Source organism: Choloepus didactylus, chromosome 2, assembly GCF_015220235.1.
Source record: "Choloepus didactylus isolate mChoDid1 chromosome 2, mChoDid1.pri, whole genome shotgun sequence".
NCBI classification, from domain to species: domain Eukaryota; kingdom Metazoa; phylum Chordata; class Mammalia; order Pilosa; family Megalonychidae; genus Choloepus; species Choloepus didactylus.
In genome coordinates, this window is record NC_051308.1 from 57,917,935 (window position 1) to 57,944,627 (window position 26,693).

Here is a 26,693-nt window from a genome sequence, read left to right on the forward strand (position 1 = left end):
TTAATGTAGCCAACTTAAAGTCATCAATAAACAGATTACTTGAAATAACCTCATCTAGTTCTTGGCTAGTCCCTGTCAAGCCAGGTTATAGAGCATTAGCAAAGAAGGAAAAATGAGGCAGACATCCGTACAACAGAGTGAAATCTTTTGTATATCATTGTTCAAGATAGTTTATTTAATGAAATCTTCTTATACCTCTTTGTCTCAGAAACTAACACATTTCACATTTTGTATGGAATCTTAGAAAAGCTTTTTTATAATTTTTTTTTTAACTATCTGGGGACAGAGGCAGCATGAACATTAAATTAGGACTCTCTGGATTGTTGGTTTATTACTTCGTAGTTCTAGTCAAAGTTAAGGTCTCTGTCACCTGTAATTACCTTTGAAAGTCAGTTACTACTTCTCTTCCCATCTCTTTCAAAGTTTTTACTTGCTCTCCCTTCTGTTGCCCAACAGAATAACTCTATTCTTTCATTTAGGGGAAGGGAGCATTATCACTACTTCTGAGCAAACTAATTACCTCCCAACTGCAAAATAAAATACAGGTTCAAGCCTCACTAAGAATTTGTATTTGCTTTGTTTTCACAAGTATTTGTTTTCCATTTTGTATGTCATAGACATTTCAGGTCTTATTCCCATAGTGAGGTTTAACTCCAGGTACACATGTTTATTACCCTCCTGCTCCTCTCCCCACAGAAAAAAAATCAAATGAACAAATGTATTAATGATCTTAAACATTGTATTTAAGATTTCTTATTTATAGATAAGAATTGACAAAAACAAACGCCCTCTTTGTATTTCATACCAGTAGTAATAAAGCAAAGTGATTACAGAAAAAAATGACTTTTTCTTTATTCCTAGGCCTTGTCAGCTTTAAGGCTTTAATTGAAGAATCTGAAATGAAGAAATTCCCAGACAATGATCTTTTGCGTCACCTGCGCTTAGTCACTCAGGATGCAGAGAAGTGTGCCTCTGTTGCACAGCAGTTGCTTAACGGCAAAAGGCAAACTAGGTATGTATACTTCTGACTATTTGAGTTTGGACTCGGTTGGCTAAACCTGGAAACCTTTTTTGAATCTAGCTTTACTTCTGGATCCCTGAGGCATTGGAACCTGGGAGTGATGCTTATATATGTTCTCAAAAGACTTCTTCCTTGGACCTTTGTATTTATAGATATCGATCTGGTGGAGGAAAATCCCAAAATCAGTTGACAGTGAATGAGCTCCGACAGTTTGTGACACAGCTGTATGCTCTTCCATGTGTCCTCAGTCAAACACCATTGTTAAAGGTAACCATTGGTAATCCCTTATTTTATAAATAAACTCAGTTGACAGGAGTAAGTAGTCTTTGGTTAATTTTACATTTATTTTCAAGTGTTTTAAAACACATTGAATGGTTTACCACATTGAGTGGTTTGCATGTGTGTAAAGAGATTATAACAGGTCCGCAGCAGTCAGTTGGCTTGTGTATTCCCTCATTTTACCCATATTATTACTAAAATCAGGTGAGATGGGAGAAGACCACATTGAATATGCGTTAAAGATTCTGAATATGAAAGAAGCCAATTACTGAAATACTGTTTTGATCAAAGCAGCAACCTGTATTTTTTAGGACCTCTTGAATCGTGTGGAGGATTTCCAACAGCATAGCCAGAAACTACTCTCTGAGGAAATGCCCAGTGCTGCTGAGCTGCAGGACTTGCTAGACATCAGCTTTGAATTTGATGTTGAACTTCCTCAGCTTGCTGAGATGCGTATTCGCCTTGAGCAGGCCCGTTGGTTGGAAGAGGTGCAGCAAGCTTGCCTAGATCCTAGCTCCCTTACTTTAGATGATATGAGACGTCTCATAGACCTAGGAGTGGGGCTGGCCCCATATTCAGCAGTGGAGAAAGCTATGGCCCGGCTGCAAGAACTGCTCACTGTGTCAGAACACTGGGATGACAAAGCGAAGAGTCTCCTCAAAGCCAGGTGAAAAAGCAAGCTCACATCTCTCCCTTGGGGGAAAGTTGGATAATATATATCCATCTTAAAAGCATAGAGCACAGTGATTAGCACATAGCAAGTGTTCAATAAACATTAGCTGCAGTTGTATATTTATCATATACATGTAGAAATACCTGAAATATTTAGGGCAGCTTTGGAATGTGGAATATTAATTTTTTCTTAATTTACTGATTATGAAATGAAGGATTCAAATGGACATGCCTCTAGAATTGGTTTAATGAAATTTCTCTGGACCCAGGTAATACTATCTTTGAGAGTGGAAAAGTTTTACAAATAAGTGGAATGGTTTAAACCCACAGGTAACATATGATGGTCTAGGGGGTCTTAAAGAGAAAATATCAGAGAGTTAACTTGCACAGTTCTGTAAAGATAGTACAGATAATTCCCAGCAGGAGAAGGAGTATATGTTTGTGCTGTTGCTTATTCTACCTTGTAATTCAAGGTTCCTCATCGAGATTTGAGAGATTTGATTGGACACAGGCTGGCTGTGAGGGAGAAGAGAACAAAGCCATTTCCTAATCTGGCGTTCTGTCAATTGATGCAATTGACAACATAAAGCACAAAAAAATTTAGGTTATAGATGTTCTTTATAATCACAAAAAATATCTAAGCTATAGATGTTCTTTTATAATCTCAAAATAGTGGTCATTGAGCAAGGAGTGCAGAATTTTTTGGTTCTGTGCATTGGGCTTGTTGATATTCTGGTGAGTTAAAACTTTCATAGTGAAACTATGAGCCTTGACAGTGTGTCTAGCTTTAGCATAGAGGGGATTTTCTGTTACCAAGTTACCTTCTACAAATGGAAGTATGTGGTTAATACCATCATAAAATCAGGAATGAGTGGAACTTAAATGCTTCACTGAGTCATTTGCTTTTTTGTTTTAGATGCTTTTAAGTCTTACGTGGCCATTTGAAACAAGTTAATTTGACATCTAGTCAGTGCCATTTGAAAAGAATTAACATACTGAATTTCCTCTGAAACGGTTTTGTTTTTTGTTTTTTGTTTTTTTTCTTTGGTCATTCTAGTAACCATAAGAAAAATGAACCATCATATAAAATGCTAAGTGCTTTTTATGTTTAATTTTCATAGACCACGGCATTCACTGAACAGCCTTGCTACAGCAGTGAAAGAAATTGAAGAGATCCCTGCGTATCTGCCCAATGGTGTGGCTCTGAAAGACTCAGTGCAGAGAGCCAGAGACTGGCTTCGGGATGTAGAGGCCCTGCAGGTAGTTTAAAAAGAAATGACTTAATGTATAAATGCATCGATAATAACTAATACATGAAAAGCTATAAAGGATAATATGTTGGATCTCAGTCCACAGATTCAGTACATAGGGGTTTACTAATTCTCCGAGCCTTATTTAGATATACTTACTTAAAGTTTAGACAGTTCAATCAACTTTTTTTTTTTTTTTTAATTCAGTTTTATTGAAATATATTCACAAACCATACAGTCATCCATGGTATACAATCAACTGTTCACAGTATGATCATATAGTTATGCGTTCATCACCACAATCTATTTTTGAACATTTTCCTTACATCAGAAAGAATCAGAATAAGAATAAAAAATAAAAGTGAAAAGAGAATACCCAAACCATCCCCCCATCCCACCCTATTTGTCATTTAGTTTTTACTCCCATTTTTCTACTGATTTTTTTTTCAATTTTTTAACTTTGTTTATCAAAAAATTAAAAACAAACAGGCAAACAACAACCAAAAAAACCCCACAACATTTCAATCAAAGCAATGGATTAAGGAAAACAAATAACCTAAAATAACTACTTTGCTTCCAATATGTTCCTACCATACCCCAAGAAAATTAATAAACCATGTCCAAACAGAGGAGTAAGAAAAACAAATAATCTAAAATAACTACATTGCTTCCAACGTGTTCCTACCATACCCCAAGAAAATTAACAACCCCTAAGAAAACAAAGGAATAAGAGAAAAAAAAAAAACCTAAAATAACTCTATTGCTTCCAACATGATCTTACTATATCCAAGAAAGTTTACAAACCATAATCATTCCTGAACATTCCCATAACATTGAGATTACCCTCCATAGTTTATCTGTTCTTATTAGATTATCATTCCCCCTCCACTAATTGGTATCTCTAGGTCCCCTACATTCTACAGTATAAAACATTGTACATTTTTCACAGAATTCACATTAGCGGTAACATACAATATCTCTCTTTTTGTGCCTGGCTTATTTTGCTCAGCATTATGTCTTTTTTTTTTTTTTTTAATCTTCATTTTATTGAGATATATTCATATACCACGCAGTCATACAAAACAAATCGTACTTTCGTCAATCAACTTTTTCTGGGAGCTGGTGAACCTCCCTTGCAAATTTGAATAAACCCGTGGTTAGGATTGAAGAAAAGGCTAAAAATGGACTTGTAAGAGGAGGTGTAGTTTCTGATCCTTGATAAGTATGATTGCCTTGTGGAACTTTGTTGGCAGTGAACAAGGTTGGGAGTTTAGGCAATCAAGAGTAGCAGATTCAGTGAATCTAGTTATATGACTGCATGGCCAAATCAGACCCAAAGGCACAGAATTTTCACCAGTAGTGACTTAAATAAAAGTGCCCCCTGCAACCCTATTGAAGAAATGCAACAAAACAAAAAAATTTCCTTGAGAATTATCACCAAGTATTTGTGGCTCTATGCTAGGTGTTATCCTCACTGTCTTGCCTATAGGTTTAAAAGAAGAAAATGGTGGTGGGGAGTCTTCATTTACCTCTTTAGTCATTTAAAACCAACAGGTCTTGTGGACTCAGTGAGAAACAAGATCTGTGAACTATTTAATAGGCTATGTTTTTAAAAATGTATACTGTTCTCGGGTCTCAATTTTGGTTTTGTGGAGGCCATCAGATTCTAGAAATGAAAGATTTGATTTTCTGAATATTTGTGTGATTTTAAGTGGTGCTAATTAGACAGTTCCTAACAAGAAATGTCAGGACAGTTCAGTACAGATGTTCATAATCAAACATCTGGCCATCTGTTTAGTATATAGGGAAGAGAAGTTACATTATTTGAGGAGATTACATAATTAAGGCTAACCAAAGAAAAACTAAGGAAGGCATTTACTGTGTAAGTAAAATTCCTTAATGTGAGTTTTAGATTCAGGTGCTTGTCAATCATTGTTGGAACTGTAGTGATTAGTTTTCCTACACCCTCATGGTCCCCCTTTTCACTCGATAATTGGTAGCAGTCCAGAAGGTAAAGTTATTGCAATAAGGAGAGACTAACATGTGAAATCAAAAAGAGAGGACATTTGGATATAGGTTGGCTCCCTTTATATTTAGTACTTATGTGCTACTTAGTACTGTGTTTGGAACAGTGTCCATAAGGGCAGAAAGCAAATTTTGCGCCATTTTTGAAATACTAGCTTAGCCTTTATTTGCATAATGTATTTAAGGACTAATATATATGATTAACAATAAGGAACCACTTCATATTGGATAATTTATTTTAAAATGTTATCCAGAGTTCTGGTTTATACATAGCAAGCACTCTGTATATTTCTTAATTGAATATATAGAAATAGCGTATAATTTTGAGTCATTTATTCATTTTAAGTGTTCGGCAGAACATTTATACCCTAACAGTTTTTTTAACTTTTTATTTTGAAATACTTTCAAACTTTTAACTATTATAGAGATAATACAAACCCCATACCCCTAACCACCCAGATACCCAGATCCACCAATTTTAACATTTTGCCACATTTGCCCTTCTTCCTTCCTTTTGTTTTTTTCCTTCTTTTTCTTTCTTAAATCTGTTTATCTAATTTTATGTACATCTATTTAACAATGCATTTTCCGAACACTTGAGTGTAGGTTGTATACATCATAAGTGCTCCTTGAACAATTACTGCTACCATGTTTATTCATTGTATAACTTCCTTAAGTGCAGTTATCAAGTTCTATAAATTTAACATTGATACAAAGCTTACAGTCCACATTCCAATTTTTTTTCTTAAGAGAAGTTGTGGGTTTATAGAAAATCATGCATAAAATACAGCATTCCTTATACTGCCTTATTATTAACACTTTGCATTGGTGTGGTACATTGTTAAATTGGTGAAAGCACATTTTTATAATTGTACTATTAATTATAGTCTATGGTTTAATTTAGGGTTCACTGTTTGTGTAATGCAGTTCCATGGACTTTAAAAAAAAATTTATTCTATTTCCATATATGCAACCCAACATTTCCCCCTTTTAACCACATTCAGATATATATTTCAGTGCTGTTAATTATGGTCACAATATTATGCTACCATCACCACCATCCAACAACAAAACATTTCCATCATTCCAAATGGGAACACTGTACATTTTCAATAATGTCCTTTTGAGCCTTTTCTCCTGCCTTATTAGATCCCATCCAGGATCAAGTTTTGCATTTAATTGTCATGTCTTTTAGTTGCTCTTACTTTTTTTTTTTTTTTTTAATTGTGGAAACAAATATACCACATAAACTTTCCCATCTCAACCACTCCCTAACATACCATTCAGTGGGATTATCACATTCACAAATTTGTGGCACCATTACTGCCTCCCTTTACAAAACTTCCCCATTTCTCCAAACAGAAACCCTATACTCATTATGCATTAACTCCCCATTCCTCCTGTCCTTAACCCCTGGCTACTCGTATTCTAATTTCAGTCTCTATGAACTTGCATATCCTCTGACATTTTCTTTGTAGTTATCATAGAGCTTAAATTTAACCTCCTAAATCTGTAATACTCTTGTTTGCTTTGATACCAACTTAACTTCAATAGTACACACAAATTACATTCAAATACTCTTCTTTCTCTCCTCACCTTTATGTGGTTTTTGACACAAATTACATGTTTATGCGTTGAATCCAAAACCACTGATTAATCATTACATTTTTATGCAGTTGCCCTTTAGATCTGTAGGAAGTAAAAAGTGGGGTTGCAAATCAGAAATAACAATAGTACTGACATTTATATTTGCTTATGTCATTAACCTCACCAAAAATCTTGATTTCTTTATGCAGCTATGTTATATATTGTCCTTTCCTTTAAGCTTGCACAACTCTCTTTAGCATCTCCTGTAGGGCTGGTCTAGTAGTGACAAATTCCCTCAGCTTTTGTTTATCTCAGAATGTCTTAATCTCTTCCTCATTTTGAGAGGCAGTTTTGCCAGATATAGAATTCTTGATTGGCTTTTTTTTTTTTTTGCTTTCAGTACTTGAAATATGTCATCCCACTGCTTTTGCCTCCATGGTTTCCAGTGAGAAATTGGCTCTTAATCTTATTGAGACTAATTGTATGTGGCAAATTGCTTCTTTCTTGTTGCTTTTAGAATTCTCTTTATATTTACTACATGGTATATAACAATGTGGCTTAGGTCCATTTGGATTTGTCCTGTTTGGAGTTTGTTGAACATCTTGGATGTGTATATTCATGTCTTTCCTTAAATTTGGGGAGTTTTCTGCCATTATTTCTTTGAATATTTTTTCAGCCTCTTTCTTTTTCTTCTTCATCTGGGACTCCCATAATATGTGTATTGATATACTTTCTTTTTCTTCTTCTTTCTGGGCCCCAGACTGGATGATTTAATTGTCTTAGCTTCAAGTTCACTGATTCTTCTGCCACCTCCAATCTGCTGTCATACTCCTTTAGGGAATTTTAAATTCCTGTTACTGTGGTATGCAGCTCTGTTTGGTTCCTTTTCATACTTGCTATCTCTATTGTTATTCTTTTTGTGTTCATCATTTCCCTGATTTCATTTAGCTCTTTGTCCATGTTTTTCCTTTAGCTCTTTGAGCATATTTAGGACCATTTTTTAAAAAGTTTGATATGTCTCAAGTCTAGTCCTCATCTGGTTCCTAATGCCTTCATTTTCTCCTTTTTCTGGGCCATTGCTTCCTGTTTGTACATTTTGTAATCTTTTGTTGAATCCTGAATATTGTCATATTTTAACATATTATCACTGCAGTTAGACTCGGAGGCATCTGTTCCTTAAGCTTGTATCCATTTAGTGTTACGGCTTTGAATGACTTTGAATGCCAGGGCTATCAAAAAAAAAGGAAAAAGGAGAACACCTCTCTTAGTCTTTGCAGATTAGCCTGTGGGAGTGTTCTCCTTCAGAATTTATTGATAAAAATGAGTTTAGAGAATAGCTTGAGGCCAAAGCTTAGGGGCCTTTCTGTGCATGTGCCTTGTCTTGAGCATGCACCTGTGATCCTAGGAATCACCCCATTTACACAGATAGAAATATCCTTTCTTTCTCAAGAACAGTTTCCTCATGGTCCCGGGCACTGCATTGTATGTGCTACAGCTGACAATCTGTTAACCCAGGCACATGACTTGACTGCTCTCCACAATGTCCTGTTGGAGAGCTACATGAGCCACAGGAGTGTGTTGGGACGGCAAGTCCCTCAGGCCACCACCAGACAGATTGTGGCAGACACACATGCTCCCAATATGTGCACGAGGGTTACCAGGGATCCGCACTGGGAGCACAGGCTGCCTCCACGATGAGCCAGTGAGGGGTGGGGCGGGGCCAGCAGGGTACCACAAAATTACTGCTTTTAAGGGGTCTTTTTTTTTGTTTTTTTCATTTGCTATTACTGTAGCCCTTTAACTGTTTTTCTGGAGCTTTGAAAAAGAATGTTTCTGCCAGTTCTTGCTGGTTATTCAAAGCTCCTGAGGTGAGGAACCCTGAAGTGTCTCACTGTGCTATCTTGGTTGGGGCAGGGCTTGCATGCCCTAACAGTTTTAATCTTAAAGTAACAAAAATTAAAAGTAGTGGATATCGGTCTACCCAGTTCATATTCAGTTTTTCTCAGTTGTTCCTAAGATCACTTATAGTTGTTTGTCCAGTCTAGGACCACGTGTTGCAACTAATTGGTTATATAGCCCCTCCCCCACCCCCACCCCCACCCTTAGAACAGTTGTCTTGTGGTATCTTCCACCTTCAGGATTTGCATGGTTATTTCTTTGTGGTGTGTTCTAATCCTTGTGTTTCCTACAATTTGGAAGTTATTTTAAAGCCTTGATGATTTGAAGTTAAACATTTTTAGCTGGAATACATCAAAACTTCGGATTATAATGTGTTTCATACTGTGTCACATCAGAAGACGTATCTGGATAATTTACCATTAGCAGTGTTAAGATTTATCATTGTATTAGCACAAGCCTTTGCTTTCCCCTGCTGTCCCCACCCCCAATAGCATAATGCTTTTATTCTTCCTTCCAGTTTGGGTGTCTTGGTGGTTCTCAAATTGTCATCCCCAGACCCAGCAGCATTAGTGTCAGTAGCATCATCACCTAGGAACTTATTTGAAATACAAATTCATGGACCCTGTCCTGACCTAATGAATCAGAATATCTGGGGAATGAGGCCCAGGAAACTGTTTAAATAAGCATTCCAGATTATTCTTACGCATGTTAAAGTTTGAGAACCAGTGGGCTTCTTCGACACATTTTAGTTTAATGAATAATTTATACTGAGTATCCAAATTATTGTAATACATCATTGGATAGTGGGTTGGAGATAAGTACTGTTTCATTGCTTTTCTTTATGTAAGTCAGTATGAATCTTGAGTTAATTACAAATCTCCATTTCTGATGAATTTTTTTTTCCAGACTATTTGTAGCAATCAAGTGACAAGTGAATATAGAAGGGTGTAAATAGTCAGAACAAAGAAACAACAGTATATGTCATAATTATCATTTTATCCTTAAAACAGCACAAACTAGGGTCTCTTAAGTATTTATTGAATAAATGAGCAAATATCACCCTTACCCAACCCCTATGACCATTTGGTCAGCTGGCAGATTTTGTCTACATCTGTGGATTTAACATAGTTGAAATCATGGAGTAGGCCCAATCTGATCTGTGCTTTTTCTGACTTTTACATAGTCATTATTTTTTTCTTTCTAAATTGTTATAATTTTTCTTAATTTATTAGGCTGGAGGACGTGTCCCAGTGTTAGACACACTTATAGAACTCGTTGCACGGGGCCGATCTATCCCAGTACATCTGAATTCTTTACCAAGACTGGAGTCACTAGTAGCTGAGGTTCAGGTTTGGAAAGAATGTGCCGCTAATACATTCTTGACTGAGAATTCTCCATATTCTCTCTTAGAGGTAAGTTTACAACCAGTGCATCCATCAGACCTTAGATATCCTAGCTTGGTAAAATATGCAGCGCAGCGCATCACATACAAAGATGACATCAGTGATTGATCTATGTTCTGTAGTTATTTTTCCATTAGAGCCAAGGAAATACTTCTAAGCTTCTGGTGAAGCAACCTTTAAATGTTCTCTGGGTACCTTTAGCATTTTTTCTTATTGTGTGATGCTCCTCAACCTGTGTTGAAATTGAACTTTTAACCTTGGCTATGCTTCACTAACCAAACTGGTAAATGATCTTACCCATCCTATCTCTCATAAAGCACTCTAGCTGCACTTTCCATTTTCTGATAAACTGATATTGGTTGTGCATCATGAGTAGAATAGGCATATATCACATTTTTACTTATTAATTGAATCTGGAAACTAAAATCCTCTTTAAGAACTTTTTTTCTATCTTTTTTTTTTTTAAGGGAAGTCTCTTGGCCACAGGGCTGCATGTTTCTAAGAAAATGTTAGCTATTAAGAAATGTATATCCTTTCTACCACTTAGGCTTTTGTTTTGTTACTCCATAAATGCTTTCAAATAAATGATTTCAAGTAATCCGTTTTACAAATGGTTTTGCTTTGTTCCATTTTAGGTGCTGTGTCCTCGATGTGATATTGGCCCTTTGGGATTGAAGAGGAAACAGAGAAAGTTAAAGGAGCCCTTGCCAAGTGGAAAAAAGAGAACCACCAAATTAGAGAGTCTAAGTGACCTGGAGAGAGCTTTAACTGAGAGCAAAGAGACTGCTTCAGCTGTACGTAGTAGACACCTCTCCCCCCCTGCCCCTCTACTTTCTCTGTTGTTGAGAAGGATAATTTCTAACTCTTCCTTGTTTACAAGAATATTGGGAAGGCAGACTTTAAAATTTACCCAATTTTATCAAATAAATTTTCTGAAAATTGTTAAACATAATGGTTTTGAACAGAAGATACACAGAGGTGCATAAGAGCCAGGGAAAGCCTTCCAGTCTGAATCTTGGAGGTTCAGAAACTCTTGTCTTGTCATTGCCCATGGGTTGATCCAGGGATGTTGACTAAGGAGATCAAGGCTAACAGATAATGTGAAACTGCAATACCAGCTTACCAATTTACAATAAGAAATATACTTGAAATTGTGTATTGGATCCTTATTTGAGCATGACCTGCATTTGGTAAGCTCTGTTGATGCTTTCCTTGGGGAAACTAGCCACAGAAGCTGGACATTAAATTTGAGGTGGTAGTGGCCAAGTCTGACATGGCTAATGATTCGAATTTGCCACCTTTAAACTCTGCTTTTATTTCATGTGTGCACAATGAGTAAACTTGTAATGCCTGGACTTATTTATGTATTGGATACCTTGTATATAGTAGATGCTTAATCTGTTCATGTAAAAAAGTTCCATTTATTGACAGTTTATAAACAGTATTCAGAAATGTGTTCAGAATTACTTCAGCTTTTTACTATAAAGGTGATTCTACATGTGTGTATATGTGTTTTCAAGTCATTCATAGAGGTTTAACTGAACTGTGCACTTTCCTGTAACTTGGCTTTCTTTACAAAGAGAGACTTTACAGATTACTTACTTTTACCTTTGCCCTGATGATCTTATTTAATAGCTTGTGTGAGTGTAAGAAAAGTCTGGTAAAGTGGTTACTATTTAATTTTTTCATGAAGGATCCTGTTTTATTGTCTGCATTGCTGTGTGCAGCACACTTAACATTGAAAGATTTAGATTGCTGCTGCATAGTGGCTGCTGTTGGGACTTTGTCTGCCTAACGTACCTTTTTAGAAGGACACAAAAGCTGATGGAACTGAACAACAAATGGAGAACCTCAGAACTTTGCATACATGGAGGGTGAATAGCCTGTATGTTTCGAGATAAGTGAATTATTAGGAGATAAATGTGCAGGGAAGTTGGACTTTTAAGAAGTGATATGCCCAACTAGACCTGAAAGATATGTATAGAACACTTTATCCAACGACAACAGAGTACATATTCTTCTCAAGTGCACATGGATCATTCTCTAGGATAAGCTTATATGTTAGGTTACAAAACACATCTCAATAAAGTTTAAATACTGATATCATACAAATTATCTTCTCCAACCACAATTGAATGAAGCTAGATACCAGTAACAGAAGGAGAACTGGAAAATTTGCAGTTAGGTGGAAATTAAGCAGTTTACTCTTAAACAACCAGTGGATCAAAGAAAATCACAAGGGAAATTAGAAAATATCTCGAGATAAATGAAAACTAAAACACTGTCTACCCAAAACATTGGTTGTAGCAAAGGCAGTGCTCAGATAGAAATTTGTAGCTGTAAATGCGCTTACATTATAAAAGAAGAAAGATCTCAAATCAGTAACCTAGCCTTATACCCAGTGGGACTAAAAAAAGAAGAGCACACTAAACCCAAATTGAGCAGAAGAAAGGAAATAATAAATATTAGAGTGGAGAGAAATGAAATAAAGAATAGAAAAACAATAGCGTTAATGAGGGAAAAGTTGATTCTTTGAAAAGATCAATAAAATTGCAGATCTTTAGGTAGACTGATAAAAAAAGAGTATGCAAATAACTAAAATCAGAAATAAAAGGGGAGTCATTGCTACCAATTCCCCCCACCCCAGAAATTAAAAGGACTGTAAGAGGATGCTGTGAACAACTGTATGCCAACAAATTAGATAACCTAGGTGAAATGGACGAATTCCTAGAAACACACAAACGAAGCTGACTCAAGAAGAAACTGATCTCAACAGACCAATAGCTAGTAAAGAGAATCAGTAATCAAAAACTATCCAACAAAGAAAAGCCTAGGACCACATGACTTCACAGGGGAGTTCTTCCAAACATTCTGAGAAGAATTAACACTATTCTTGCTCAAACTCTTAAAAAAAAATTCACAGAGTAGGGTTCTGTTTCCTAAAATGCTACGAGGCCAGCAACACCCCAATACCAAAGCCAGGTTAAGGATACCGCACAAAAAAGAAAATTGCAGACCAGTATTTCTTGTGAATGAATACAAATGCAAAAATCCTCACGAAAATACATGCAAATCAAACAGAACATGAAAAGAATTATACATCATGATCAAGTGGGATTTATCCTACATGTGAAACAGTGGTTCAACATAATAAAGTCAATTAATTTAATATATCACATTTATAGAACAGAAGTTAAAAACCACATGATCATCTCAGTTGACACAGAAAAGACATTTGACTAAATCCAGCACACCTTCTTAATAAAAAAGACTTAGAAAACTAGGAATAGTTTTCTGACTATACCTAATGTGATAAAGGGCATATATGAAAACCCACAGCTACCATCATACTCAATGGTGAAAGACTGAAAACTTGCCCTTTAAGATTAAGAACCAGACAAGGATGCCCACTGTCATTATTCAACATTATATTATTCAATATTATATTAGAGTTCTAACCAGAGCAGTTAGGCAATAAAAAGAAATAAAATAATCCCAATTGAAAGGATTCTCAGATGACATTGTACTATGTATAGAAAATCCCCAAGAATCTACAAGAAAGCTGCTAGACAAATTCAAAAGGTGGGTACAAAATCAACATCCAAAAATCAGTAGTGTTTCTAGTCTCACCAGCAATTAAAAAAGGAAATCAAGAAAATTCCATTTATAATAGCAACTAAAGGAATAAAATATCTAGGAATAAATTTAACCAAGGATTAATTTATTTAATTAAATAATTAAATTTATTTAAAGGGTTTGTATATGGAAAACTAAAAGAAATTAAAGAAGACCTAAATAAATGGAAAAACCCCATGTTCTTGGATCAGAATACTTAATATCATTAAGATGTCAATACTATCCAAAGTGATTTATGTTTTCACCTCAATCCCACTCAAAATTCCAATAGCCTTCTTGACAGAAATGAAAACCAACAAATTCATGCAGAAGGGCAAGAGACCCCAAGTAGCCAAAACCATCTTGAAAAAGAAGATTAAAATTGCCGGACTCATAATTCCTGATTTCAAAATGTTCTGCAAAGCTACAGCAATCAAAACACTGTGGTATTGGCGCAAGGGTGGACACAGACCAATGGAATTGAATTGAGAGTTTGAAAATAAAACTTCATACCTTTGGCCAGTTGGTTTTTGACAAGGATGCCAAGTCCACTCAATGGGAAAGAACAGTCTTTTCAACAAATGGTGCTGGGAAAACTAGATATCTACATGCAAAAGAAAGTGGACCCCTGCATCCTGCCCATATATAAAAATTAGCTCAAAATGGATTAATGTCCTAAATATAAGCACCAATGCCATAAAACTTGTAGATGAATTGGACTTCGCAAAATTTAGTTTCGTGCATCAAAGGACATTATCAAGAAAGTGAAAAGACAACCTATAGAATAAGAGAAAATATTTGGAAACCACATTTTTGATAAAGGTTTAATATTTAGAATAGATAACTCCTACAAAATTTAACAACAGAAAAACAAACCACCCTATTAAAAGATGGGCAAAGGACATGAATAGACATTTCTCCAAAGAAGATAGCCAGATGGCCAAATAACTGCATGAAAAGATCCTCAACATCATTAGCCATTAGAGAAATGCAAATAAAAACCTCAGTGAGATACCACTTCACATCAACTAGAATGGCCGTTATTAAAATATATACATATATGACAGGTATTGGTGAGGATGCAGAGAAATAGGAACTCTTGCACATTTTTGGTGAGAAAGTAAAATTGTATGGCCAATGTGGAAAACAGTTCAGTGGTTCCTCAAAAAGTTAACAGTAGAATTACCATATGATCTGTCAACTCCATTTCTAGGTATATACCCAAATGAACTTAAAGTAGGGACTCGAATGGTATTTGTACACTGGCATTCATAACAACAGCACTATTTACAGTAGCCAAAAAGGAGAAGCAACCCAAATTCTATCAGCTGATGAATGCATAAGCAAAATGTGAAATATTCTGCAAAAAGTGGAATATTATTCAGACTTAAAAATAATGATACATGCAACTACACAGATATGAACCTTGAAGATATCATGTTTAGGGAAATAAGCCATACATAAAAAGACAGATATTGTATGATTTCACTTAATATGAAATACCTAGAATATGCAGATTCGTGGAGACAGCAAGTAAACTAGAATTTACCAGGGGCAAGGAGGGAATGAGGAGTTATTAATGCTTAATTGGTCCAGATTTTCTTTTTGGGGTGATGGGAATGTTTTGGTAATGTTTTGAATATAAGTAATCCCAATGATTGTACATACAAAAGTGGATAAAATGAGAAATTTTATGTTTTGTACATGTTACTACAATAAAAAAAATTTTAAGTGGTATGTGTTAAGTAATTGTTCACATTTAAGTGTTCACCATGTGCCAGGCAGAATGTTCTATGTTCTGTCTCACATCTCTCATTTGATCATCATCACAGCCCTGTGAGGTGTGCACTGTAATTATCTCTATTTTATACTTGAGGAAATTTAGCCAAGTAGAGTATATTGCCTGTGGTCACATAGTTTAGTGTGAGGCAGAGCCAGGATTTGAATGCAGGTGATCTACTCTGCAGCCCATCCTCTTAAATGCTAGGACCATTGAGTTTTAGGGGAAGGCTGGGTTCTCTATGTCCTTATCCTTGATTTGTAACTCCTTTTCAGATGACAACACTTGGGGAAGCTCGTCTAAGGGAAATGGAAGCCTTACAGTCTCTCAGACTTGCCAATGAAGGTAAATTGTTGTCGCCTGTCCAAGATGTGGAGATGAAAGTCTGCCTATGTCAGAAGGCTCCAGCTGCTCCTATGATCCAGTGTGAACTCTGCAGAGATGCTTTCCACACTAGCTGTGTGGCAGCACCGAATATTTCCCAAGGCCCCCGAGTCTGGCTTTGTCCCCATTGTCGGAGGTCAGAGAAACCTCCGTTAGAGAAAATTCTTCCCCTGCTGGCCTCCTTGCAGCGTATCCGAGTTCGCCTTCCTGAGGGAGATGCACTTCGATATATGATTGAAAGAACCGTGAACTGGCAACACAGAACTCAGCAACTGCTTTCATCAGGGAATCTAAAATTTGTGCAAGATCGAGTAGGATCAGGACTGTTAATTAGCAGATGGCAAGCCTCAGCAGGACAGGTGTCAGAGACAAATAAGGTGAGTCTGAATGTTTCTTTGCTGGTATTGGAATTTGCATAGCTCTGTACCTGTACCTCTGGTGTGGGTATTCCCTTGGTGATCACTTTACTGTTACCAGCTCTCACTCTATAGCTTCCTATTTCAAGGGTAATATATATCTACCCTGTTATTTTCATTTCCTCTGATCTTATGGTCAGAAGTTGTTTCCTAGGCACTCTGTTTCTATAGAACAGATAGACCGTTTCAAATAATACATAAAATATTTTGGTGTTAACCCAGATATTTAACATTTTTACATATGTATTTGTGTGTACACATGTATTTTTAAAATTTTTGCTCGATAAAAATTTTTTTGTCGTTGCTTGCTTTCATCTTAAGTCACTGAGTTAAAGGGAAAGTACTTCCTGCCTTCTGTCTCTCATCTGCCCTTTAAGGAAGAGTAATTTTTGGAAGTGTTTGAGCACTGTGTTGCTTCAGAGGAGAAAGGCTATGGGTTTTCATGCCATCCATAATCTTTCTACCAAAAGCCAGATTCTTATGACCATCACTGGAATAGGGAGAATTTTCTGTCCTCTTCTATAGAAGATAGCTGCAGGAAAAGAATGTGAAGACATCAGAAAAGTACAGCCAGGCAGGCAGTATTCAATCCTTATATAAAGTTAACCAGATAACTTAAAAATCTAATACCGATTTCTTTATCAGATACCACAGCTGCTTGTTCTATAGGAACAGAGACACATTAATAATATCAGTTAAGTGTTCAGCAGATCAGAGATAAGGATAAAAATATTGGTCTCTGTCATATTTGGTTCCTTTTTTGTTTTTTTCTTTCCAGGCTTCTGGAATGTAGGATCTGCCACAGCAGATGATCAATTAAATATTTGTTGCATAGATGAGTTGTGGCTATTTGGCATCATGCACTTGAGGCATTTGTGTTCTGGATGTGCTAGGAGTTTACCTTTAGTATTAAAGGAAAAGGGCACAGCTGTTATTTACTAACTTGTGTTAAAGGAGAATTCTCTCTAGCTCCTTCAAGGGGCACAGAGGAAGGTAGGGAGGTGGGTGTATAACCTGATTTGTAACTTAGTTACAATCTGCAAGAGACTGCAAGGCTTCGGTTTCCCTTAGACAAGTTTCCCCAAGTGTTGTCATTGGAAAAGGAGTTACAAATCAAGGTTTGGGTTCTGGCAGTTCCTCAAATTGGTTTACTCAAAGGTGTCTGTATCTTTGTTCATTGTGTTATACTTTTTAATGAGGACAATTACATAGGGATAAAAGGCTGGATGATCTGTTTTCACATAGAGAAAGTGACTTACTTCCAAAGGCTTTCTTTCACTTCTCTGAAATCAGTTCAAGAAAAACCAGGAAGATTAATAAAGGCTGGTCTTAGGGGGATATCTGAGTTGATCTGGTAAGGTCTAAATGCCAGAGGCTCCTTTCAGTTTTGGAAACTCAGGTCTTTTCTATTTCCTGGTTGCCTGCCTGACAACACAAACTACTTTCATTAGACTGGTGGGAGTATTTTTAATCCTGAAAAAGCCTTACTACTGCAGAATGTTTTCCTTGCATTAGGTATCTCAACCTACTGGCACAACATCCTTTTCCTTGCCTGATGACTGGGACAACAGAACCTCATATTTGCACTCTCCCTTTTCTACTGGACGAAGTTGTATCCCTCTCCATGGTTTGTATTTTTAAATTATTTTGAAGGGCTGGAACAAGGAATTTTGCACTAGGTTTTTGTTATAAGTGATCAGGTACCATAAAAAACACCTTTATCCTATAATTTCGGATATAGGTTACTATGTATTTGCAAGGTTGGGGAGGGGTCTAATTTGAAGGTTTCTAAATGCAAAGGAAACAGAGAGGAAGGCTTTATGTCCCTTGCTTTTAGGAATGAAAGAATTAATCCCTGTGCCAACTCATAATTTAATACCAAGCTTTCAGGTCAGATGCTAAGTCATGGGCTCCCTTGTTGCTATATTACTTAGGAGACTTGTGGAGGATCTTAAAGGTAATCCATGTTTGAAATTTACCTCTTTTTCTCCTGTTCCTATCTATCAGTGACTACCACATGAATTCTGGCCTAATGCTGCAGCTGGAGCATTATCAGCGTATGTCTAGTAATGCTGTAGCTACTTGATCCACTCAGCTTATCCCCCTGCCCTGGGCTATCAAAGAGTTTCTGTGCTTCCTATTAAAAGCCATCAAGGCAGAGGTACTATCTCTTCTGCATTGGTAATATAAGTGAAGAAGGGATTCTGTGTGGAATTAGTACTTCCCTAGTAATCAGGAACAGTTAGGAAATCTAGTTTTGCCTCTGTTTTGTTATATTGTGGCTTTAGGCACATTACATGAATCTGGCTTCAACTGAATTTAATTTTAAAAGGAGAGGGTGGTAGCAGTATGAGGGACAAGCCTTCTTCCACTTATCTCACCTTTGTTAAAAGTTGGTGTTGTCATAATTTTGATTTGGTCTGGTGTTTAACAGGCATTAGTCCAGAAGTGAATGAACTATTGATGGAAGCCCAGTTGCTCCAGGTTTCACTTCCTGAAATTCAGGAACTTTACCAGACTTTACTTGCAAAGCCAAGTCCTGCTCAGCAAAGTGACCAGAGCTCACTAGTTAGATCCAGCAGTGATAAGGTAGGTGTCTAAGAAGCTGCTGAGAAAGGCAGAGTCTGACTGGGACTGTATGCTTTCTTCTGTCATTCCATCTAAATAGTGGGGTGAATGAGATGGTATCTTAGATACAGAAAAGACTGTAAAACGCCCTGCCTCACAACCCCTGATACCAGTGAGAAGATAGGCACCAGGCATCATCTGCTATAGTTTGAGCTCATAGCCTGGATTTTGGTCCTATTATAAGTTGCTGTGTGAATTTTCTTTTCCTTTTTCGCAAAATTTGCTTCTTTTCATTTTTCCTGTGTCAATGGCTAGAAATGGGATTATTTTTCTCCTTTAAGATGGGAGTACTATACTATAGAGATGTTAATGTAATCATGGCTGGAAAGGCCTTTTGGGATAACACCTTAAAAAATCAAAGATACGTCTGGAATCAACATTTAACAAATGCTTTATTTTACTCTTCCCAACCCAGTAAGACATTTGGTGTACACACTTGATAATTAGAATGAAGATGGCTCATTTTGAGTGCTGCCTTACTTAAAAGAATACTATGTAATGTCCTGTTTCAGAGTTAAGGAAGCTGCTACTTCTTCCTGCTAGTGAACTAATTGAACTGTAACATTTAAGGCCTGTTGAAAGTACAGTCAGGATTGAAACTTACTAAGATCTGAGGCCATATTAGGGAAGAATCTCAGTAAAGATAGTATCAGGGCTGATACTGTCATTTAGAATTTTATTTCTCACTATGGTCCCAAATGGTATAGGACCATTATTAACTGTGTTCAATGAATGCACCCTACTCCTTAAAGAAGGAAGGCAGTAGTGTGGTCCCTTAGGAGCCTGTAGGTCAAATCATAAACATTAACATCCAGATAGAAACTTGATAGCAGTCAGTCACTCATGGATTTGGTGGAAAGGAAAATCTTTTTGAACGTTTCTCCATCTCCTGGTGCTGGTTGGCTAATGAAGGCTGATCGTGTCTTTAACACTTCCTTTGTCCTGTGTATTTTTTCAATATTGGTAGGGGGTGATCTGGTTTCTAATATACAGTGTTTTCTCTTTAGAGTCACTAGTTTAAGTAGTAGGCAAACTGAAAGCTAAAATTGAATTTGCCCATCTTCTACCCAGAATGACTGCTGCCGAGGGAAGCGAGATGGAATCAACAGTCTTGAGAGAAAGCTGAAAAGACGCCTGGAAAGAGAGGGCCTGTCCAGTGAGCGGTGGGATCGAGTTAAAAGAATGCGGACCCCCAAAAAGAAGAAAATCAAACTGAGCCATCCCAAGGACATGAACAATTTCAAGTTAGAGAGAGAGCATAGCTATGAGTTAGCCCGTTCTGCTGAAACTCATTCCCTGCCCTCAGATACATCCTATTCTGAACAGGAAGACTCTGAGGATGAAGATGCCATCTGCCCAGCTGTGAGCTGCCTGCAGCCAGAAGGAGATGAGGTCAGTGAGGTTTGGGCCATAGAGGACGTGATTTCCCTTAACTCAGAAACCCTGTAAGCTAGACCTCATCTCGCTGGGTCTTTCTCTTCTGCTTATCTGCTTGAGCTGATCTGAGTGGATTGCTCAGCCCTCCCCCCACTGATACCTCTGCTCTTACCATCGATCCTGGGTCTCCTCCCTTTTCTTGAAGAAACTCTTGTTCTTCCCTTTTTCCTTTTCTTGCTCCTCCAGCTTTCACCGTCCCGGCGCTAACTAAGAAGGTGGGAGGGATGCTGATGTAATGCCCTTTTGCTTACTTATCACAGGGCGGCGCTGTCTTAACGCCAAAGCAGTCATGACTTGAAGAATGGCTTTGACTCGGTTGCTTTGGCTGGTGAACCAGCTACACTCATTTGGCTTAGCTGTTTTGCCAGAGGTCCCAATGGTGGGACAGTTAGTGGTATACGGCCTGAATATCTTGAGGCTGGCCTGCCCAATTTTGAATCACATTTTTTCCTCTGAAAACCCCATCTCCCTGCTCTTTGTAACCAGGTGGACTGGGTCCAGTGTGATGGCAGCTGCAATCAGTGGTTTCATCAGGTCTGTGTTGGTGTTTCTCCAGAGATGGCAGAGAAAGAAGACTACATCTGTGTGCGCTGTACTGTGAAGGACGCACCAAACCGAAAGTAAAAAACAAAAACAAACACTCCCACTTATTGTAATTCAGGACTCCAACCAAGAAGATTTCTTCAATTTCTCAGCAAAGCTACAGGACTGGTATTCAAACCAGCCTGTAAACGGTGCTATTTCTATTCCTTATGGGATCATTTTTCCAGAACTCTTTGAAAAAAAGAAAAAACAACTAAAAAATTTTTTGACACTTTTGTATTTTTTTCCTTAAGAGCTGTTTGTGGTTGTTGAGGTTTGAAACACTGACTGTTTTTTGCAGGGGTTTCCACCAATTTAGAAGGCATTGAAGCTTGCACCTTTTCATGTACAGCATTGAAATCTTACCTCTGTCTGGGATTTACCGGCTTAAGAGTCCAACTCAGTTTCAGTGCCCAGAAAGGCACCAGAATTCCAGTAAATCCTCATTTGAGGAATCTCTCTTGTTTACTCTGTTACCGCATTGGGGAACTTAAGTTTTTCACTTTTGGGGTTTTTGTTTGTTTCCTTCTTTATCCACCTTTTTTTTTTTTTTTTCCCTAATAGACTAGGTTTATTTATCTGAGCAATAACTTCTATGTCTGGTTTCAGTGGCTGGAATTAAAAAGCAAAACAAAACAAAACTTTGAACAGTGTGTTGGTGCTTTAGCATTTGGTTGATGTACAGAATGCAAATATCTAGTTTCTAGTGTCACTGATGAACTAGTGATGTATAAAAGAGACTGCTCTGTAAGTAATTGCTACAGCTGTATTTTGGCTTTCTCCCTGTCCCCTCCTTCTTCCCTCACCTTTTTTTCTTTTCTTTTCTTTTTTTTCCTTCCTTCTTTTTTTTTTTTTTTTTTTTTCCTTTCTTGGTAGCTTGTATCAAATGTTGCAGTTTATAGTGTGGAATAAATCCTTGGTCATAATAATGTAACATTAAATGCTGGTTATTTAGAGCCACTAGACTACAGCTTCTTCTGCCCCTCTACCTTCTGGGCTTCTCAGAGCCGAGGGGATTGCTCGCTATTGCCTTCCCCCATCCACGCTGCAGTAGCAATGGGTGCCAGCCTACAAACAACATTAGGGGATTCTTCTGTTGTATCCCACTTTGTTTGGTGAGCTAGGCCTCCAGCCCCCACTAAAGAACACCTCAGTCTTCAAAGAATAGAACCTCCCTTTTAAAGCCATGCTGTTTTTTAATAAGCTTTCTTGGGGTGTTGGCAAAGTACTCCAATCCTCAGATCAGTCCTGTGAGAAGGATACCTTTTTTATGTTTGTATTGACAGGGAAACTGGTTTAAGTTTAGGTGTCACAAGGAAATCTAATGAAGACATCCTCACAGAGGACTGGGAAAGTATGGGTTGAGAGGAAACTCGTGAAAACCCAGGATCTGCCTTCCTAATGTCTTTTCCTATCTCTTTCTAACTCGAGCTATCTTTGCTAGGTGTGAATAGCCCATATCTTTTATTCCCTCCTTTTCTTTTTAAAGGGCTCTGTTCTGCTGTGGAGAAGGCTTTCTGGTGAACAGAATGGACTCTTGCTTACTTTTTTCTATTCTGTTCTTAATATATGTTTCCCCCACATTCTATAGCCATAAACCTGAAGATGGGAGAAGTAGTGGATTTTTAATGAAATAAACAACAACAGCAAAAACAAAAGTAGCAGTTTGTGGTGTAGCAGAGATTTAAATGTACTATCCCCTTTTATGCAATTCAAATAATTAAATTTCTTTAAGAATGACTCCCAGTTGTCTGCAGTTTTCCCACAGTTGTTGTCATGTTTCTCCTTGTATTATTGGGGCTTGGGGACCAAGAAAGAAGAATATAGTCTCCAGAGTACAGTCTGGAAAAATAGTGGTTTCGCCTTTTTTAGTATCCAAATTCTTAGAACCTCCTGACATTGGACAAGATGCCAACTGTCCCAGTCCTCATCTTCCACTGAGAAAGTAAGCTTAAAGGGGACACTGCCTCTAGAATAAATCCTTTTCCTTTAGAACCTTTGCCCTTCTAGCATGCACCACCCCTCATAATAGATTTTTCTTTTTAGTCTGCACTTTGTACACAGTACCTCACGAATAGCAACCTTTGTGTGGTAGGACCACATCTCTGGTGAGTGGGGAAGGGCAGGCATGTGTGTATTTGAACCACTTGCTCTCCAGGTGAGAACCACTCATGTTTTTACATGTGATGATCCCAAAGTTAAAGCGGGTATCAGTTTTCCAAAATGTTGCTGTTAGTAAATGAATGACAAAGCCTGAGCTTTGTCTTCCAGTCTCCTGTAGTATTCTTCCTACCTTATATGCTGTAAACATACAAAGATACATTTACTTTCTGTTTTGTACCCTAAACGAGAGTGTTGTCATCTAAAACCAGGTTTTGTGTGTTCGTTGTGAAGCTGGCCTGTACTCTGGAGAAACTTCTGAACTTCGGAGGAAAGAAGATAAACACAGAGAAACTGACACTTCAGTTTTCTGTCTTAGTAGTCCTGCAGGTATATGAGGTGGGAGAGAGGAAGAGGAGCTGTATTAGATTAGCATCTGAGCCAGGAGGGTCAGTGGGTAAAGAATCTGGTGAACTTGGCACCAAAGAGTGGATAAAGAGTACTCCCACCTCACCTCAGTGACTTTGTGTGTTTTCCTTTCAGATCAGACTGGGGGATTTATGTACAAAAGGGCTCACTTGTACGTAGCCTCCAGTCTGGAGAATGTGTAATTTGGACTAACTGTAAAGGAGGTTGACCTCTTCTCAGCTTCATTTCTGTGTCCTGGGGACTCATTTTTCTATCCCAAGGTTAACCTAAAACCAGAAGTGGCACCTGTGGCGGTGGAGGTTGGTCAAAACCTGAATTTATCTGCTTCATTCTGCCATGCAGAGATTAAGAAAATGAGAACTTCAGGCTTTTGGACTGTGTATTTTGGCAGAAGGTCTGAGATACACCCAAATGGCCATTATATCCCACCATAAAAAGGAATAGATCCTCTGGGTATTAATGCAGGATAAGAAGAGAGTGGACTCCTACCTGGAAGGAGGAGTCCTACCAATCATTGTTCTCTCATGGCCCTTTTGTAACAGGTTTCTGCCTCTTCTTTTTTTTTTCCCCACTTATTTTGGTGGCTATTTAGCAGTCCATTTAAGACCTACTTCTGGCTTAAAGCAGGCTTGACTGGTGTTGGTGCCCATGGTTGTTTCGCTGGGCTCACTCCTGCCTAGTTTCCCTGTCAATAAATGCAGACTGGGATGGATTATAAATGATACATATCTGTAACAGGAGATAGAATTAAACAATTTTTTTTCATTCTTTAGTAGTTTAATTTACGTACCATAAAGTTCACCCATTCAAAGTATACAATTTAAATAAATGAGTTTTTAGTTTATTTATGGAGTTGTACAACCCTCACCATAATCTAACTTTAGAACATTTTCATCACCCCAAAAAGAAACCTTGTACCCATTAGCAGTCATTCTCCATCCCATCCACTCCCAGTTCCTGGCAACTGTAATTTACTTAAAAAACAAAACAAACAAAAAAAAACTTTTCTATTGATACTTAGTGTTTTGTTTTTTTTTTTAACTATTTTATTCACACACACAATCCATACAAAGTGTACAATCAGTGGCTCTTGGTATAATCACAGAGTTGTGCATTCATCACCACACTTTGAGAACAAAAAGAAAAATCCCATACCCTTTATACTCCACTATTACTGACACTTAGCATTGATACGGTACCTTTGTTACGATTGATGAAAAAATATTATGGTTAACTATAGTCCATAGTTTGCATTAGTTGTATGGACAAAAAAAATTTTTAAATCGTTGCTCATTGCCAAGCATTAAGCCAGAGCTGGTCGTGGTCGTTCATTTAGCAGCAGACTGACTGTATATATATATATGCTAGGTCAGCCTATAATTCCCATAATTTAAATGGGCTTTTCCTTGACACGATGCAGAAAATACAATCCCCTTCTGAGGTTGCCTGTTGGGAAGAAGAGCTGAGGAAAGCAATGATGATCCCATTATCAGCCTTTAGCTCCATGAAGATCAGGGGTCCTTCCTTAAAGCCCAGTGACTCCAAAGCACCAGAATTATGGCTTCACCCCCTTCATTTCTCTGTCACTACTCCCTTGTATGTGGCTCCTTTAAGCTTCTCAGCTTCCTCTGAGAGGTTCCATGTGTAACGTGTAATAGAAATGTGATTAAAAAGCTGCCTAAAAAAGAAATTGTATAAAGTAGGAACTTGCGTACAATACTATTGTAAATTCATTTCCAAGGTATAAAGAATTAATTTGTAAAGTGTATGTTTCACATCTGCCTCCAAATTTATCTAAAGTAAAACAGATTTTCATGTTTCAAGATTGCTTACAGAGGAATGCACCTTTACATTTTTTTCATGTAAATGGAACATTTAAAGCCAACTGTCAACAGCAAATCCAGCTTCCTGTTTTGGTTCCGGGTTAATGACAAGGATGAAGGGCTGGGGATATTTTAAGTTTGGTATGTTTTTATTTTCAGGATAAACCTACATTGTGATTGTGGAATGGAATAGATGGTGAGGTCATTTGATCTCTTACAGGTGAGTGGAGGCCAAAGGACTATTCCTGCATCCTGTTGGATGGGAAAATAGGGAAGTTAAAAAGTTGCCTTTCTGAAAAGGAAACAAGTTATTTACTCTATTTAAAACACACCCAAAGACACACCCACTTGAAATCTAGCTCCTAGCATCTTCCCTATCTAGAGATTAGAGAGGGGTACAGTTTGAACCATTTACTTTTCTGTCTGCCCCTGCCAAATTTTTTTCGTTGACCATAATTCTAGTATGAACATAGACAAAAGAAGAAAACCCCATTTGTATATGATTAAGGGAGGTAATTCAACAGTTAAAAAGGCAGTTAAAGCAGAAGAAAAGATATATTTGATTTTAAACTAAATACATTCATTTAATAAACTAAAATTGAGAATACAGTTTCATGGTAAGGGCTGCCTTTTACAACTATAATGCATTATTGATGAATTTCAGTTGGGTTTCTTTAAAGTAGATAAAGAATGCAGACATTGTGAAGCAATGTGATTTTAGAACTCGAGGTATATGTTCATTCTCTGATCTTTTTAATAAGAGTTTCACCCTGATAAGAATTTTTTCTTAGCAGTTCAGTGTGGTTTTCATAAAAACAACTCTATTTACACTTGTCGTCATTTTTCTAATAGTCAATTGAAACATAATTACTATGACAGTTTATCAAGCATACAACTGGAACAGCACTCAATAGGTGAGAGCAGAAGAGAGCTAGCCACAAGTGCTTAGCAGGTCAAAATTACCAGTACATTTTACAGAAAGAATCTAGCACTTAGGTTAATTGAATTGGTTAAAAAAATGTATCTACTGGGTTTGAAGTCACTTGAATATCTTGCTGCTGTTAAAGTTACTCCATAGCTATCCTCACCCACCAACCAGTTATGGCACACTTGGAATTTTGATTTTTTAATCTTTAATGTTGAGTAACTACCTATTATGGACACTGTTCCTTAGAATGACCCTTCAAAGTGGACATCATGTAGTCCAATTTCACAGGTGTGAAAACTAAAGAGATTAAGTAACTTGACGTAGCCAGTCACTAGGATACACGGACTTTGGAATTCAGTGAAACTGATCTGGGTCTTAACCTTATTCTAAGGGAGAGCCTATTACTCTGTTTGCTTCATGGCTCCTTATCTGTGG

The 26,693-nt window shown here is 37.4% G+C and overlaps 1 protein-coding gene across 3 annotated transcripts in view; it reads left to right on the plus strand.

The window, feature by feature from the left end:
- The window catches only part of KDM5B (lysine demethylase 5B), a 95,898-nt gene extending 73,180 nt beyond the window's left edge, over positions 1–22,718 (plus strand). Inside the window, exons 17-27 of one of the 3 annotated variants that reach the window (XM_037825031.1) lie at positions 862–1,012; positions 1,174–1,288; positions 1,612–1,967; positions 3,094–3,232; positions 9,966–10,145; positions 10,772–10,930; positions 15,807–16,292; positions 17,847–17,958; positions 18,766–18,920; positions 20,031–20,351; positions 20,883–22,718. In XM_037825031.1, coding sequence (XP_037680959.1) covers positions 862–1,012; positions 1,174–1,288; positions 1,612–1,967; positions 3,094–3,232; positions 9,966–10,145; positions 10,772–10,930; positions 15,807–16,292; positions 17,847–17,958; positions 18,766–18,920; positions 20,031–20,351; positions 20,883–21,020 — 2,312 coding nt within the window. In that variant the 3' untranslated portion in view covers positions 21,021–22,718. Of the gene's footprint in view, positions 1–861; positions 1,013–1,173; positions 1,289–1,611; positions 1,968–3,093; positions 3,233–9,965; positions 10,146–10,771; positions 10,931–15,806; positions 16,293–17,846; positions 17,959–18,765; positions 18,921–20,030; positions 20,352–20,882 lie in introns of those variants that run through there. The other 2 variants (XM_037825032.1, XM_037825033.1) reach the window with 2 other exon arrangements.
- Positions 22,719–26,693: the final 3,975 nt, after the last annotated feature.